Source organism: Barbus barbus (genome assembly GCF_936440315.1).
Source record: "Barbus barbus genome assembly, chromosome: 7".
Lineage (NCBI taxonomy): Eukaryota > Metazoa > Chordata > Actinopteri > Cypriniformes > Cyprinidae > Barbus > Barbus barbus.
In genome coordinates, this window is record NC_136735.1 from 27144805 (window position 1) to 27161753 (window position 16949).

General features: G+C 36.0%; 1 protein-coding gene across 5 annotated transcripts in view; it reads left to right on the forward strand.

Moving 5' to 3' along the window:
• Nucleotides 1–16949, forward strand: part of tbc1d1 (TBC1 (tre-2/USP6, BUB2, cdc16) domain family, member 1) — a 57057-nt gene that overhangs the window by 25479 nt on the left and 14629 nt on the right. For 3 of the 5 annotated variants that reach the window (XM_079422162.1, XM_079422164.1, XM_079422165.1), the window contains 10 exons: nucleotides 1386–1475; nucleotides 2313–2417; nucleotides 2783–2915; nucleotides 3922–4013; nucleotides 4652–4762; nucleotides 4930–5049; nucleotides 5160–5246; nucleotides 7585–7865; nucleotides 10948–11084; nucleotides 14785–14973. In XM_079422162.1, coding sequence (XP_079278288.1) covers nucleotides 1386–1475; nucleotides 2313–2417; nucleotides 2783–2915; nucleotides 3922–4013; nucleotides 4652–4762; nucleotides 4930–5049; nucleotides 5160–5246; nucleotides 7585–7865; nucleotides 10948–11084; nucleotides 14785–14973 — 1345 coding nt within the window. Of the gene's footprint in view, nucleotides 1–1385; nucleotides 1476–2312; nucleotides 2418–2782; nucleotides 2916–3921; nucleotides 4014–4651; nucleotides 4763–4929; nucleotides 5050–5159; nucleotides 5247–7584; nucleotides 7866–8279; nucleotides 8379–9912; nucleotides 10033–10947; nucleotides 11085–14784; nucleotides 14974–16949 lie in introns of all 5 variants that reach the window. The other 2 variants (XM_079422161.1, XM_079422163.1) reach the window with 2 other exon arrangements.

Here is a 16949-nt window from a genome sequence, read left to right on the forward strand (position 1 = left end):
GTAAATATTGTCACTTTCTTTACTTAGTGTTTTGTTTTGTTTCCTCTTCTCTTATATGTTTGATCTATGGGGTTCTGTATTTGGTACATGTAAACATTGTCACAATCTTTACTTGGAAAAAAAAAAAAGAAGTACTTGATGGGCTCAGATTGGTTAGCTGGCCCAGTGTCTTGTGATTGGCTAAACCATAGAGTGCGCGTCTAAACGTCACGCCCCTCAGCTCAGCACCATATGCTCTGGTTGTATTGTAAACAATGGCATCATCTATATTGCTTATCAATTTTTGTTTGTTGTTGTCTCATACTTTTAGATGCGCTGTTGTTTGTAAATGCTACTGCTTCTGTTAGCTTTTAATATACGGTTTTATCCCGATTAAAGCTTTAATACAGCACAGCAACCGCACGCGCATCCATGTATAACGCTTCTCATAGCTATGTGAAAATAAGTGTATAATTGGAACAGTTTGTTGGAGCTGATCTGGTGATCTGAATGAGAGAGCGAGAGAGAGATGCAGAGCAGGGACGACGCGAGTAACAGTATTAAGAACCGCTGCTTTAGAACATATGATTTTGAAACTTGTGAATCCATTAGAATCATTAGAAGTCAGAATCGCGATTCATATATGAATAGATTTTCTCGTGCACCCCTAGTTTTCTCTTCCTCTTCTCTAAAGCAGAGCAGCATGTTCCCATTTGCTGCATGTTCCTGGGGACGGGCTTTATCTGGGGTCGTGACGTAACAGACCCGGGAAGTAACTCGTTGTAGTCCCTTACCAGTGGTTTTTGTAGGCATTAAACTGCCAGACGCCATCTCTGTTTGCATTGAACTTTCAGCACTGCAACTTTGCAGATATTGTTTATGCTCAAACAGCAACATTACACACTAACTAATATTAAAAAAGTGAAATTGCAATCAATCACCTCTTTAATAGTAGGCCTGTGGTAATTTTGTTGAAGTCTTTGTTTTGTTGCTACAACAATTGTTTTGTACACCGTAATGGATTATAAGAAACGCAGGTAAGATTTTAAAACGGTTTCTCTTCAGATCAATATTTCATGTTCTATTTATGTGGTGAAAAGCTGGTACGACTGTACAGTATCTTGTTTGAACTTGTACTACTGAGGTAAACTGGAGGCGTCTAGTCTCATGGAGCAAATATGTGCATGGTCATCTAGTGAAAACCAAAACATACTGATTTGAATTTTAAACGTGATATTTACTCTGTAAAACAGCCTCAGCTCTGACCTCACTTGGACAACATCCCAGGAAGAGCGATTATTAATTACTTTAATGTATATGTTCACTCTATGCAAGGAGAATTTCACTTTCCATCCTTTTTACTTATGCACCGTACTAATGTATGAATTTCTGTCTGTCTGTTGCAGATTGGCCGCTCTCAGATATTTCTTGTGAGTCCTGACACTAAGAAAGTGGCCATAGAGAAGAGCTTCAGAGAGATTTCCTTCTGTTCTCAGGTCTGTTCTGTCATGTTGATGATGGGCTGTTGTGGCAGCCAGTTAATTCTCTTATGTCAACATAATGACTTTTTCTCAAATAGAATTATTTCAACAATCAGGCATGATTGAGCAAGATTTCAATTAAAATAGCTTAATGAAAGCTGAAAAGAAATCAGCCCTTTGTCTTTGTGCTTGTCCAGACCTGTTTTGTAAATATTTTTATTCACATGCTGCATTGTAGTAATAGTATTTAAACATATTAAATCAGGTATTGCAGCCTGTTAGTGGATTCTTCACAGCATTAAAAGTTTCTATTATTACATTTATTAGTAATTTCTTTTGAATGCTTTTGAATTAAGAAATTAATGCTTTTATTTAGCAAGGATGCATTGACCAGAAGTGACAGTAAAGTCATTTATAATGTTACAAAATGTATTTCTATTTCAAATAAGTGCTGTTCTTTTGAGCTTTTTAATTAATCATAGAATACAGTTTCCACAACTGTTTTCAACAGTGATAATAATAAGAAATGTGTCTTGGGCACCAGGCATATTAGAATGATTTCTGAAGGATCATGTGACACTGAAGTGGGAAGTAATGGCTGCTGAAAATTCAACTTTTCCATCACAGGAATAAATGACATTTTATAATATATTAAAATAAGAAGGTTATTTTAAATTGTAAAAATATTTCAAAATTACTGTTTCATAAATAAATGCAACCTAATTGAGCGTTAGAAAATAATTTCAGAAACATTAAAAAGTCTTACTAACTCCAACTATTGAACAGTAGTTTAGTTGTGTCTAGTTGGGCTTTTTTCCTTATGATTTTTTTATTTTTTTTTACTTCCTTTAGGGCATTCATCATGTGGACCACTTTGGCTTCATATGCAGGGAGTCGGTGGACTGTGGAGGCTGCCAGTTTGTTTGCTATGTTTTCCAGTGTGCTAACGAAGCTCTGGTGAGAACCATGGATAAATAGATGAGGAGAGATGAATACATTGTTTCAGTCTGAAGAACATATTCAGAATAGTTGCTTTAGAGAAGACCGAGATTTTATGTTCTTGTGAAGTCAGTTGAGAATGAAAATACTTATGTCTTATGTTACTGTTTTAGCACACAACGAGCAATGCAATTTTTATGTACAGAAATATTTTTTGCATGTTACAAATACTATATCATGAAATTATGAAATATTACTTCAATGGATTTATAGCTATAAATAGTATACTTCTACAGGATGCAGTTATTGTTCTCCAAACTTTCTGATCTGTCGAGTTAGACGCTTACAGCTGTTCTGTGTGAATGTCACTCTTTCATGTTTAGGTGGATGAGATCATGTTGACTTTGAAACAGGCGTTCTCTGTGGCTGCCCTCCAGCAGAACAGTAGGACCCAGGTTCAGCAGTGTGACAGTTGTCCTCTACAGCAGCTGCACAAACTGTGTGACAGAATAGAGGGTGAGACATCTATACTGTTTGTCATATCACTAATGGCAATCATGTTTTATCCCCGTGTCAGCCCATTCCTCTTTCTTATTGTATTCCTTTATTTTTGCACCTGTCTAACAAATATTTCTGAGTAACAAATATTCTAGTGCACACATTCACATTTATTGCCAGATTTCCTGGTACACTAAAAAAGTAGTTCAGCTTAAAAGTACAATTGTCATCACTTTTTTTTTTTTATCATAAAAGGGAGATATTTTGAAAAAATATTCCTCTTTCCATACAAAAACATATACTCTACTTAATGTTTTTGAAAAAAGTATTTTGTGCTAACAAAGGCTGCAAATTACAATAAAAACATTGTTAGTAGTATTTTAATATACTGTATTTTTAAAATGTAGTTTAGTTCTGTGATGCAAAGCTGAATTTTTAGCAGCCTTTATTCCACTCTTCAGCGTCACATGATCTTTCAGAAATCATTCTAATATGGTAAACTGATGCTCAAGAAACATGTCTTCTTTTTATTAATGTTGAAATCAGGTGTGCTAAATAATATTTTTGTAGAAATCTCTTATACTTTTTTCAGGATTCTTTGATGAATTTATTTTAAATAGATTTTTTTTGTCACAATGTAAAAATACTGTCACTTTTGATCAATTTAACGCATCCTTGCTGGATAAAAAAAATCTTACTCACCATAGGCGTAGCTTGCCTATGGTATAATTTTTAAATTTGGATGAACCATGTAAGTCCTCTTCCTGACATAAATGTAGTATACCTATTGCATAGAAGAATGGAAATAACACAGATTTGAAATAAAATGTAAGTTATGACAGAGTTGTTAATTTTATGTCAACGATCCCTTAAACACATCATAATAATGGCAGAATTGAAAAATTGTTCATTCAGAACATGAATTGGGATGAGAGATTTACTTATTTCAGAATTCTGTGGGATGCAGCGGTGCATACTTGTGTTTGTTTCATTGTGCGTGGCGTGACTCTGTGTTTATGTGCAGGTCTTCATCCATCCAAAGCTAAGCTGGAACTGCAGAAGCATTTGGCAGGTCTGGATAATCAGGAGCAGGCAGCTGTGTTTGAGAGCACCATGGTGAGTTCAGTTATTCCAAACTTAAAACCGCTATAACACACTACACAAATACGCTTTAGCTCCCCTGTTCTTAGGATTAGCAGTGTGTGTCAAATCCTTTAAATGCAGCATTTGAGGAATGTGTGTTCTGTTCAGAGGGTGTGACTGGTGTAAATTAAACCAGTTAGTCCACTCGTCTAGCATCCTGAAACCACACTCAAAGCTGAATGACTAAACATCCTGATGATGAATGGACTGATATCCTCTGAGCATTATCTGTCCAGATGTTTTACTTTCTGGCAGACGTTTAGATTTAATTTCAGCTGTGAAGGTGCAACATACAGAACTTATTAATAATAATGTCTTTGCGATATTAATTTAAATATACCCATTGATTTAAATATATTGATTTAAATAGACCCCTTCTTTCACATAACTTTTATATATGTACTAGTTTTGGTCCTCAGACTAGCTTAAATCGTTGTTTTTGTGAAAATATTGTAATAAATTTGTAAAAAGAGTCAATTCCTTCTGTTCTCAGCTGGTTGGATTTCTCTCTGTCCGTGTGTGCTCTGTAAGATCGATGATGCCACCTTGTGGAAATTTGCAGAAACAAAACCTAATTTTGTGTTTATGTTGTGTTTTGTGTGTTTGAACAGAAAGCCAGGCCTAAGTCAGATCAGGAAGAAAATGAATTGATTGTGTCATGTTTGAGACGACTGTATGAGGAGAGACAAAAGACACACACACACAACGGACAAACAAAAAAGGTACTCCTCCATTTAATGTCATCAAGATCCTGATGGACTCCCAGTATGTCCCATTATATTAAAAGTGAAAAGTGAATATTACACCTCACTAAAAGTACAAATGAGATCTTGGGGTATTGGATATAGATGTCTGTCCATATACAATTCTGTATGTATGCGTGTGTTAGACTACTCAGGAGGTTGCTGTGAATGCGGAAGGCACCGTCAGTTCCAGTCGAGTGCGTTTGGAAGAGCTCAAGACTAGAGCGAAAAGATCCCTCACTGAATCACTGGAGGGGATCTGGAAGGTATGTAAACATTTTACACATTGAACATGAGTAGACAACGTGAGTAGACTATCGGACTTGTAGCAAGATAACATGTAATTTATGGAAAAATGGATGTCTTTATATAATAGGGCAACAGCAAGTCCAAATCTCAGAGGGAGAACAGTGAAGGAGAGAGCAACTCCTCCAGCTCCACCACACTGAACAGCGCAAATCAGGTCTGCACAACTCTTACATCTTGGGGAAGTCGTGGCCTAATGGTTAGAGAGTCGGACTCGTAATCCAAAGGTTGCGGGTTCGAGTCTCGGGCCGGCAGGGATTGTAGGTGGGGGGAGTGAATGTCCAGCGCTCTCTCCACCCTCAATACCACGACTGAGGTGCCCTTGAGCACCGAACCCCCAACTGCTCCCCGGGCGCTGCAGCATAAATGGCTGCCCACTGCTCCGGGTGTTTGTTCACGGTGTGTGTGTGTTCACTGCTGCGTGTGTGCACGTTGGATGGGTTAAATGCAGAGCTCAAATTCAGAGTAATGTCATTCAGGACTGGCTATTCTCAATAAGCTTGCAATGGTTTTGATGGGGATGTAAAATTAAGGAGGAAAGGATGTGCCAGTACCGAGACTCAAACCTGTGACCTCGGGTTACAAGTCATACTCTAACTATTGGGCCTTGACAGCCCCTTTAAGCAAAATGATAATATAATGGTAATATTTGGACATTAACTCTTCTAAAGAGCATTACAGTCTTTTTCATAAAATGCAACTATGAAAATACATTTAAACTTCAGCAACAAAAGCTGCATTATAAGGAATAATGGATTCTGAGCAGTTTTAATTATTAAAATTGATTAAAAAAGTTATTTAAAAAGTTAAATTATTATTTAAATTATTAAAAATGAATACACATGTTGTAGCCACATTACCACTCCAGGTTTGTATTAATTTTCATTTGAAAAATATATATTTACAATACCGTTCCAAAGTAAGCTTTTTTTTCTTCATGTTTTTGAAAGAAGTCTGTTAAATGCTTACCACTTAAAATTTATTTCTGTGATTGCAAAGCTGAATTTCACAGCTAAATATTATAAGACATAGTTCATCCAAAAATGAAAATTCTGTCATCAATCACTCACCCTCATGTCGTTCCAAACCCGTAAGACCTCCATTCATCTTCAGAATAGAAATTAAGATTTTTTTATGAAATCCGAGAGCTTTCTGACCCTGCATAGACAGCAATGCAACTGAAATGTTCCCAGACCCAGAAAGGTAGTGCACAAAGAAAACAAAAATAACGACTTTATTCAACAATTCTTCTCCTCCAAGTGACCGTCTTCCACCATTACCAAGAGTACCACGATGCATCTTCTTTTTATTTTTACAAAAACTAAAGTGCTCAGTACATTTTAAAATCTATAAACAAACATTTCGGTCATGCTGGACCTCAGTGTTCACATTCTATTGAAACTTTTCCTCACATATCCGTTTTTTTTTTACTCCTTTTGGAATAATTTAGGGATGCACCGATACCACTTTTTCCAGTACTCGCCCGATACCGATACTTAAATTTTTGGTACTTGCCGATACCGAGTACCGATACCGATACTTTTATTGTATTTGTACATTTTTTAAATATTGGGTAAAGAAAACAAATGAGTATGTAAAATGTTAGTTGATTAACTTCATTTATCAAATATATACTGTCAAACCAAAATTTATTCAGACACCTTCAACATTTCTCACATTTTATTCGCTATAGTTTAGAAAATGCTAATAAAATATTACAAGAACTCCAAGTTAAACTGTGTCAGAACAAATTTAGCTTGATAATACCTTTCTATCAATCAAAATTATTCAGACAGCTGTTGGTATGACAATATTTACACAACTATCAATACTTTGTCGGCCCACCCTTAGCCTTAATGGCAGCCTGTAGTCTCCTGGGCATGCTGTCAAGCAGGTTCATGAAAGCCTGAATTTATTTTTTTTCCATTATTTGGTCTGAATAATTTTTGTTATATAACTGAATAATTCTGTTTTTCTGTTGTTGGTGTTTCTTTGTCTGAATATGGCACTGATCACATGCGTGGTATCGGGGTATTTTAACGAGTACGAGTACATGAGCTCAGTATCGACCCGATACCAGTATCGGTATCGGTGCATCCCTAGAATAATTTATTGATGATTTGAAATCATGTTACATATGAAGAGATTGCAAGATCCTCCTTTTTCTCTTTTCCACGTAATTAGTCCATAACTAGCCATGGTATCCTTGAGTAGCTTAATGCTTTTATATAATTATGGTCTTAACAGCAATATGACTAAAATAATGAATTTTATTAGTGATAATAATTACAATCATTTTCAAAATAAAGTCCACTATTCTTCATTAGTATAACGGTAGGCTGTTTCCTGTTTTACAACTTTGTATTTCTGTCACATAAGTTGTGTTATTCATACTAACAGTAAGCACGCAAATGAACTGTATTTCTTTTAAAATAGCTTCTTTACAAGTTTCTGTTTCAGCAGTGTCATTGACATGTTCTATTTTGATTTTTTAGGAAACATCATTGGAGGAGCCCCTCTGCTCTTTCCTTCCCTCCAGTCCACTCCGCTCCCACAATTCCACAGGGGATCTGAAGCATCTAGAAGGTTCAGCGGGAGGTCAGGAGGGTCCTGAGAGCCCACCTCAGGGCTTCAGGAGACGTGCAAGCACAATTAGTCACTCTCCCATGCTGTCGTCCTCTGAGCCTAGTCTTCCCCCTCTACAACCTACTGCCGCCACCAAACCCAAACTGGTCCGACACTACTCTGTCAGCACAGATTCCCCACATCAGAGCAAGTGAGACAGTGTGTGTGTGTGTGTGTGTGTGTGTGTGCATAGTTTGTGTCTGTCAAAACAAAATGTGGACAAAATCCAAACCACCAACTGCAAATTGCAGATGTGTTTTTTAATTGTGCACCCAATTGACATAGTTCAAATAGAATTAAATTTGAATATTTGCATTTTCAAATATTTGCAAACTCTGTTTACATGTACAATGCCAGTGATGGACTCCTGTCAGTCAATCACTGTGGGAGGTGCTTTTAGAGAAGGGTGTGAGGATTTCTCTTTCCTGTTCTTACAGCACATTTTTTAGTCTGCAGTGTGATTTCAGTTTACTGTGTGCTTCACTTTTTTCATTCTGTGCATCTCTGCTTTCGTATTCCTTTGCGCCAGCCTTTATTTTTTCCATCCTTTCTGTATTTTCATCAGTCCTTCCTCCCCTCCGGCCTCTTCCTCTCCTGTGTGTCAGCGGCCATTGAGGCCTCGTACATTTGCTCTTGATCATTCCACCCGGCCCCTCAAGCGGAGGTGAGGTGTGTGTATGTGTCTTTCTCTGTACTACTGTCATTCACAAACGCATTCTGGAATGAAGCTCATTTGAATAGATCTGGGCTTGCTCAAAAAAAACCCATCAATTTAAACGACTGAAAGTCAACCTAATATCAAATTGCCTCTTATTTATTTTAGTGCATATTCAGTGATTGATCAAATTATGTTTTATTTTTGTAATGTTTTGCCATAAGATTTAGGTTGCACACAGTAGCAGCTCCTGACTGTGAATTTATTTAGGGCAGATTCTGGGTCTTCATATTCTAATCGCTGAACACACACAGGCACGTTTTTGGTGGAGGTCTAATGTGCTTGCAATATTCAATCTGATGGTGGCGCTCTAATGTTGATTGACAGGCTATAAGTACACACAACACATGCATAGAATGCTATTTTAGAATTGCCTCTGAATGTTGTTTTAGAATGCTGCAAGTCGTCAAGAAAAGAAAGTCACGTCTATCCTCAGATCAAACATAAATGCAACAGAACCAAATAAAGGCTGTTTTCAGTAACATGTTTAAACTAAAAGATTTATACTTTCAGAATTAATTTGATATGCTACTCCACATTGGAAGAACAGACATGATAACTAGTTACTGATGTAGGGTAATATACACACAGCTGAGGTGGATTGATATCTGTAAAATATGTGGGGCAGTTTCAAATCTGCCGCAATGGCTCTCAGTTAGAGTGTGAAGCAGTTCCAATTTCAACCATAGTAAATTGTGGGGCGCTGTAGAGCTCGGGAAGGCACAGGCACCCTTTGCCCCTCTCAGTATCATGACACATGCCTGCGGAAGCCATGCGTTAAATTTGAATATACCCTGCTCACTTTACAACTTAAAATAGTCTAGAAAATCTGAAAAAATATATTATTGGTTCAATTTATATAGAGGTCTGTGTTTTGTATGGATAGTGGGTATTAAGGGTGGGTAAGATAAATTAATTGTTATATTATACATACCCACGTAATTTAATAGTATATATAATTCTATTGTGTAACTGCCACTTTTGAATGAATGAATGAATTAGCTTTTATTTTATTTTTATATTTTCAGTTTTCATTTTACTTTATATTTTAGTAATTTTGTTAAATGTTTTTGCCATTTTTATTATTATTTTTTTATTTCTATTTCTTTAATTTTTATTTGAGTTTATTTAGTTTAACTGATTTCAGTTAGTTGCCAAGACAACATTTGTAGTTTTCATTTACATTTAAGCTTTTTATTTAATATTTATATTTCATTATATTTCAGCTTTATTTCAATTATTCGATTCAATAATTACTTGAACAAAACATAGGTATTCGCCCCAAAATACCACACATTAAATTCACATGGCTGTTTGGTGAATTCACCCCAATGTATTCTCAGATTTAATTCAACAAGAACAGGATAGATTTCACTTTTGTGCTGTTTCAGTCCAATGAGGCTGTACATTACAGTGACTCTGTTTCACTCTTTAACTCTGTGGCCTCTCTCTTTCTCTCTTTTTCTCATGCTCTATCTCTCAGTCCATCAGGGCTGAGTGGCTTTAGAGCAAGATTACACTCCTCCTCCTCTGTTCCAAATTTCCTCAAATTTCTGGCCCCTCTAGTGGAGAGTGATGATACCAGTGACTCTCAGAAGAAGAGGTACTCTGTTTCTTCTTCGCATTCTGCCAATCCATCTTTCTGCCTTCCATCTCTGTTGTTTTTCCGCACCTGCCACCGAGGCTCATGTGGATAAGGACTTAATAGACAAAGATAAATGTCCTTGTAATGAATTAGGATGTGCATCGAAAATGAACTAATTAAGTGCTTGTTTCACAGTTTTTGTCACTGCATATTGTATTTTTTTTTCAGAAGACGAGCATAGACATTATGCTTATTTTGAAACCATTAAAAATGGATAACCTAGTGTTTGTGAATAAAATACAATATCATATTTTAAAAATAAAATAATAAATACATTATAATGTACACTAGATAATAATACATTTTGGGATTTCCTAAACTCTACATTCAACAGTGCTGAATTATTAGTGTTTTTAAAGATAAAGTGAGTGCTGGATAGTAGTAAGGGTACAGTACGTAAAAAAATAAATACAAATCTAATATCAGCTGATGTCCTATATAGTGTACTTAGTTTATTGTCCGTATCTACATAATTGAATCATTTATTATTCTGGCATGTAACACTCCGATTCAGTACATTCCTGGTGGTACATTCCTCAAGTCTCGGTACTGGGAATATTATTTCTGATTTAAAAACGCCATTGTTACAATGTTATTTCATATTATGACAATAATGTCACATTTTTTAAAGTGAGATTGATAGATAGATAGATTACAAATTTTGTAAGAAAATGACAAAAATTCCTTAAAATGCTCAAAATCACTAGTAATGAGTTGGTCTAGGATTTTGAAATATTTTTTTTGGTCTTGTTTTATGAGCTTTCAAATTTAATATGCTGTCTATTCTGACAGAAGCCTGTGACTGCTGTCTGTCTGAATGTGTATATATTTGTGAATGGAGGCCTTAGTTTATGTATTTCTATGTGTGTTTAGTGACGTGGCAGCCCTGTCCAGTCCTGGAGCAGTGTGTGTTGTTGGGGATGACAGTCCATTACGTAGCCAGAGACACTCCTGGAGACAACAGATCTTCTTAAGAGTCGCCACACCACAGAAGGGCTCAGACTCCAAAGGTAACACCCTAGTTGAATATGTAATTAGGGTACATCAATGCAAAACATCTCATATATCAACAACACTTTACAGTGTACAGTACAGTCAGTGCCTCTACATGGCGCGGTAAATGTTGATAGCCACGAGGTGGTGCTCTTGCTCTTAATTTCATGGTAAAGACTTAATTTAAGTGAGTTTGACAACTGATAGCCAACTTGGACTTGATGTTTCTTTTGACGGAGAAACAGAATTACAGTGATTATCACCTTCCTCACCAACCCCCCCCCCCCTCGCACCCAGACGTGACTCTGTCAGTGCTTGCTTTTCTTCTTTTCTTGACCTGTTTTATGTCTTTCTTTCTTGAGCTGCCAAAACAGCAAATCAGGTCTGTTATTTTGAAGCTGGTAGCTCATTAGACTTGGCAGCACCTAGCAGTAAATGTTGATCCGGATGTCAAAACACCCCTCAGGTGTGTGTGTGTATGTGAATGAGAGAAATGATGATTAATTCTCCACACTTTTGTTTAACTTGGACTCCAAAAATTAAATGCCTGCAAATTATGGTGTTTATGGTTTAACAGTTGTTACAAAATAATTCAAGTTTAAAATAAGATATAAAGTCATACTGAGAGATATAAAATAATTATTGCCAGAAATAAAATTGAAATGTTGATATATGAAGTCTCAAATACTTTTTTTTCTTTAAAGCTAAAACATGCTTCCATAGTTGTGTGGACTGTGTTTGTTTGCTCAATTAAAAGGTGTCCAGTATCTGTTTCTGGAGAACTGACCTTTTTTCATTTATATAATAATGTAGTAATACGAGTACACTTCCTTAAAGCAGAATGCGTGCCAAGAGCGCTCTTGTTGTGTGTGTGTTTCTCCAGTATATTTGGGTGTGTCTTGACAAGTGTGTGTCTTCGCTGAATGAAGTAATGTTTGTGTTAATGAGGTAATGTATGCATGTGTGTGTGTGTTGGGTGTGGTGTTTTGCAGGAGGTCATGTTGACAGATATGTACAGGAAAGCACCGGCCTTATTGACCCACTTACATATGTGTTTGCACACTTTCAAGGCGTTGGTCTGGGCAGAAACACCACTTATTTACAGAGGGAGTGGCCAGTGTGCGTGTGTGCATGCGCATACGCGTGTGCGCGCGCGTGTGTGTGTGTGTGTGTGTGTTTGCAGAGGGAGTGACCGGCGCCCAAGTGTCCGAGTGCGTCAGTGTCCGCTGTAGCAATCTCCACACATACACTCAAACACATGTGCTGCTCCACCCCACTGGAACTGGGTCAGGTGTGTGTGTGTGTGTGTGCGTGTATGATTCCTGACATAAGAAATTGCTGTTTTGAGAGAAGTTGTATGGCCCTTCTGTTGAAAGCCTTAAATTATGTTAGGCAGAAACATTGTCTGACCAAGATTAAATGTGTGTGTGTGTGTGTGTGTGTGTGTGTGTGTGTGTGTGTGTGTGTGTGTGTGTGTGTAAAGGCACTGCAGTTCTCTCACTGTCTTGAGAAGTTGTACTTGACTTGTATATTACCCTGTATGCAGGAATCTCAAATATTGGTTATAAATGCCCTCCTGCCAATTTTCCTATATATTTATTATTATTCTTTCATATTTATTAATTTAAATTATTTACATTTTTTCAGTAAAAATATAACAATATGTAATACATTTTTAACAGTGAGTCTTTTAAATATTAAAATACATTTTAAATATAGTATATACCTGGCTGCATGAATCTAGTGTCACTTTTTTTTTTTTTTTTTTTTTTTTTTTTTTTTAAAGTTATTATTGTTTTTGTGGAAATTCTCTTTTGACAGTTATTTATCTAGATTAAGCAGTGTTTGTCTGGTCATATGATCTCAACATGGTGGTCCCCAAAACGAAAAGGTTACCTTTTTTGATCTACTTCACTTAGAGTCTCAGTAAACCTTCTGTTCACAAAGATTTGTTTGTTTGTTTGATTCTAACATTATGGTAGGTTTCCTGTCCCCAAAAAAACAAATAAAAACTGTGTCACAATAATATAGTGAATCTGCTGTATTATTGTGACCACTGAAATGGGGAAATTGTGAAAACAAACTCCCTTTGGACAAGTATAGGTTTGAAAATCCTATAACCCTCACTGTAAGCCTTAAAAATTGTGTACACTGACAGCAGCAATATTTTCAGTGAGACTTGGTAATAAACATTTCTGCAACATTTATGCTAATGAGCTGAGCTATGCAAATGAGAACTGCTGTTTGAACATACACATTTAAATCCAATCAATTGATAATGTTTTTGTCTTTTTTTGAACTGTGAGTAGGAAATGGGCTAAACTACAGTGGGTTTAGACGAGATCTGTTTTTCTTTTTTTAGATGAAAGAAAAATGTATAGTGTGTGGGTGATTGCTGTTTTATTTCAACACTCTGATTTGATTTTTCTTTTCCTTGTGATTATGCAGCACAGTGTTTTAGGTGATCTCACTCTGTGATTATACTATATACAAAAGTACATTTTATTTTTCTTTATGCACAATATCTCACTTCCCTCACAAGGGAATTTTGAGGTCTCGGATCCACCCTATAGTTTGGGTGGTGTTCGCTTTATTTTTAACACCTCTGCCTGTATGCATGGACACTTGTATTTGAGTGTTATGCATGTGTTTGTATTTCTGTGTGTTTTGTGGTTTGCTCTTTTGTTAAGTGTTAATTTTTGCAATCATGAGAGAAAATAACAAAAAAAATCTTGTGGAGAACACATGCCATTATGCAATACACATGCACTTTATTAGAATGTGGGGAAATCAGAGACTTTTTATTTACTATGACAGCATGTTAGCTGTAATGTTTTCAGAGGTTACAGTCATATGAATTGAAACATTTATTTATAGTGGTAAGTAATGGTGATGTTGGTGATTGATATAGGTGTTGTTGATTTAGAAAGATGATGGTTATTGATTTTGGATTGGCTATTCTAGTTGAAATGTGTGAACATTCAAATAAATTTGTTTGTCTTAAATTATTGTAAACAGCCATAAAAATTAAACATAGTTACATTTAAGTATTAATTAACCTTTTGCTTTACTTGCTGTTCTTCTTTTTCTTCTTTTTTTATTTCTGAATTTACCAAAATACTTGATAAAGTTTACCTTATTTCTAATCTTTTCTCATATTTCTTTTTGTTTGTCATTTCTGTTTCTCTTTATTTTATTAATGTTTATTTAATACCTTGCAAAAATATTTACTTAATAAGGACATAACTTTGTAAAAAAAATATATGCTGTTAATCATATGTAAATTCTGGGAATGGCCTTTTACTATTTTTAAATGATGAATTATATGGCAATTCATAGATTCATAGTTTTTACTGCTAAAACCCATACATTTTGCATTTATTTTGCAGTAAAATTACATATAATGTAATGTTAAACCATTTACAGTTTTTTTTTTTACTTTATATGGAAAGTGGCCAAAAAAATGACCTTTTTCTGTAAAATTACATAATAATTTTTATGGTGTACTGACTACAGACCACAATTCTGAATCACAAAACCTCACTGGTCACTGCTGAAATCATGGTATAATGACAAACATAGACATGAAGATATTAATAGTTGATGTAGATGTTGTTTACTGTAGATGATGTTGGGTGACATAGTTGGTAATTTATGTAGGCAAATGTTGGTTATGTGAATTTATGCTATTGTGACATAAATTATTCTGTTTTCCAGAATCCACCTTAGAGGTTGGCAACAGAATGGCACTAGGAGGCGGAGTGGGGGGCGGGGACAGCATCCTGGGGGCGGTGCCAGAGGAGAGGAGAAAGAGGAGTGGGGCGGAGCTAAGAGCATTATGGAGGAAAGCAATTCTTCAACAAATTCTCCTGCTGAGGATGGAGAGAGAGAATCAGAAGCTACAAGGTGAAACACAAACACTCACACAATAACTATTATCACTGTGAACATTGTCAATTCCAAATGACCAAGGAACAAACTGAGAATAGGATACCTTTACAAATTCAATTGACAAAAATGAAATCAATTATGCAACTGATTTTGGTTTTAGATTTGCTGTTAGCTCTAGTTTATATTCACATTTGCACCAAAATTGGCCATGCATTATGTTAGCTTATTTAAGTTTGTTATTACTAATGTTAGTATTATTCTGCTTGTACAAGATCTTACTTTTTATTTTTTTTTATGTAATTGCAGCATCCAGATTACTAGGTATTACATGGTAATAAGCTTAGTTTGTTCTTGCCCTTAAGATTTATACAATGAATGGTATTCAGCATTAAGACTTTTTCCTTCTGCGGTTCTTGGGAATTCAGATCTGTCTTTAGGTCATATGCTGCTGTCAGACGGGTGATTTGTCTGGCATACGTTCAACTGGCATACACAAAAGCACCTCCCATAAACAGAAGCATACACACACACACACACATTTCTGCACAACCGGGCGCACCCATGCGCTGCCTTACCTGGAAGTCCCTGCTGCAAGTTATGAGATGATCATGACAGGTGAAGAGCTTTGCTTGCACAGATGCGGTCTGATTTGGGTGTGCTCATGATTGGCAGTGTCACGTCCTGCCCTGCCATGCCCAGTCATGCTTCTCATGACTTTGAAAAGAAAGAACAGAAGCTTGAAATAAAGCAGCCAGACCTATTGAATAGGGTGTGGGCATAAAGAAGTGGGTCAGAAGATGTGTACTGAGAAGACTGTCTGCCATACATCTAGCCTGTGTTTATATTACCACGTTCCCTCTCAATCACGTAACCTCTGATGTTTGACACTTTGGAGACTTCTATTTCTGTTTCTTTCCTGCTTTCTTTATTTTTTTATGTTTTTTTTTTTTTGGTCCCATGGGTGAGATGGGTGTGGAGGGTATTATTCTCTTGTTCCTGAAATTTCCCTTCTTGCATCTCTTCCTGTGTTTGTGTGTCTAAACGAGAATTCTCACTGGTGCAATTGGTCTTACCAGTCTTAATACAGTCATAATGGGCCTCATTTACGAAACGAATGTACGACCGAGAATTGGGCGTATGGTCGTTTCTATGCAAAACTTGGAATTTATCAATATGGACGTGAGCGGTGGCTACGATCAAATCTCACGTCAGGTCTGAGCTCGTGTACGCAAGTTTTAGAGTTATCCTGAACTTGTGTGCAGCATAGAGAATTTCGGAGAATTATATAATGACAGCATTTTGTTCATTTAGATTATTTTCTTAAACTGACAAACAAAGCTTTTCTTTTTTTTCTTTCTTTAGCTATATGCGCAAATAGCAGCATAAATAGACCATGAGGAATCACGCATCGTCGTATCACGCACCTGCAGTGCTTCTGTGAATGGAGAAAAAAAGAAATTAAAATAAATAGGGCTACACGAAATATATATTTTAAGAGATTAACAAAAAAAAAACACTTTCGTTTTTGTGACACTCTTAATGCATTTTATTTGTTTTCTTTATATCTTTATTTTTTTATTTTATTTAACTGATTGGTGATCACGCAGGTGCCTCACACGCACACACACAACATTTCAGCATTACTAAACTTGACATTTCAGCCATTAATCAAACTAAAATGCAGTCAACCAAACATAAAAGTTACACTGCACAATTTACAAGGTCCACTGTAAAATCGCTGAAACAAACATTTATTGCGCATGTGAAGAGTGAGGTTTTACGTGGATATTGGAACAAAAGTGAAGTACAAAGCCTTGTTTACATTATAGATAATAGTTTACCAACCAAATTTTATATGGCAAAAATGGAAACATTTGGATTTCGAATGAGAGAGGCTTGTGAGCCCAATGCCATTTAGTTTCGCTTTAATACATTAATTTCAGCTTGACTTTGTATTATAATGAATGCCACTATAGCCTAATTTGTGTTTT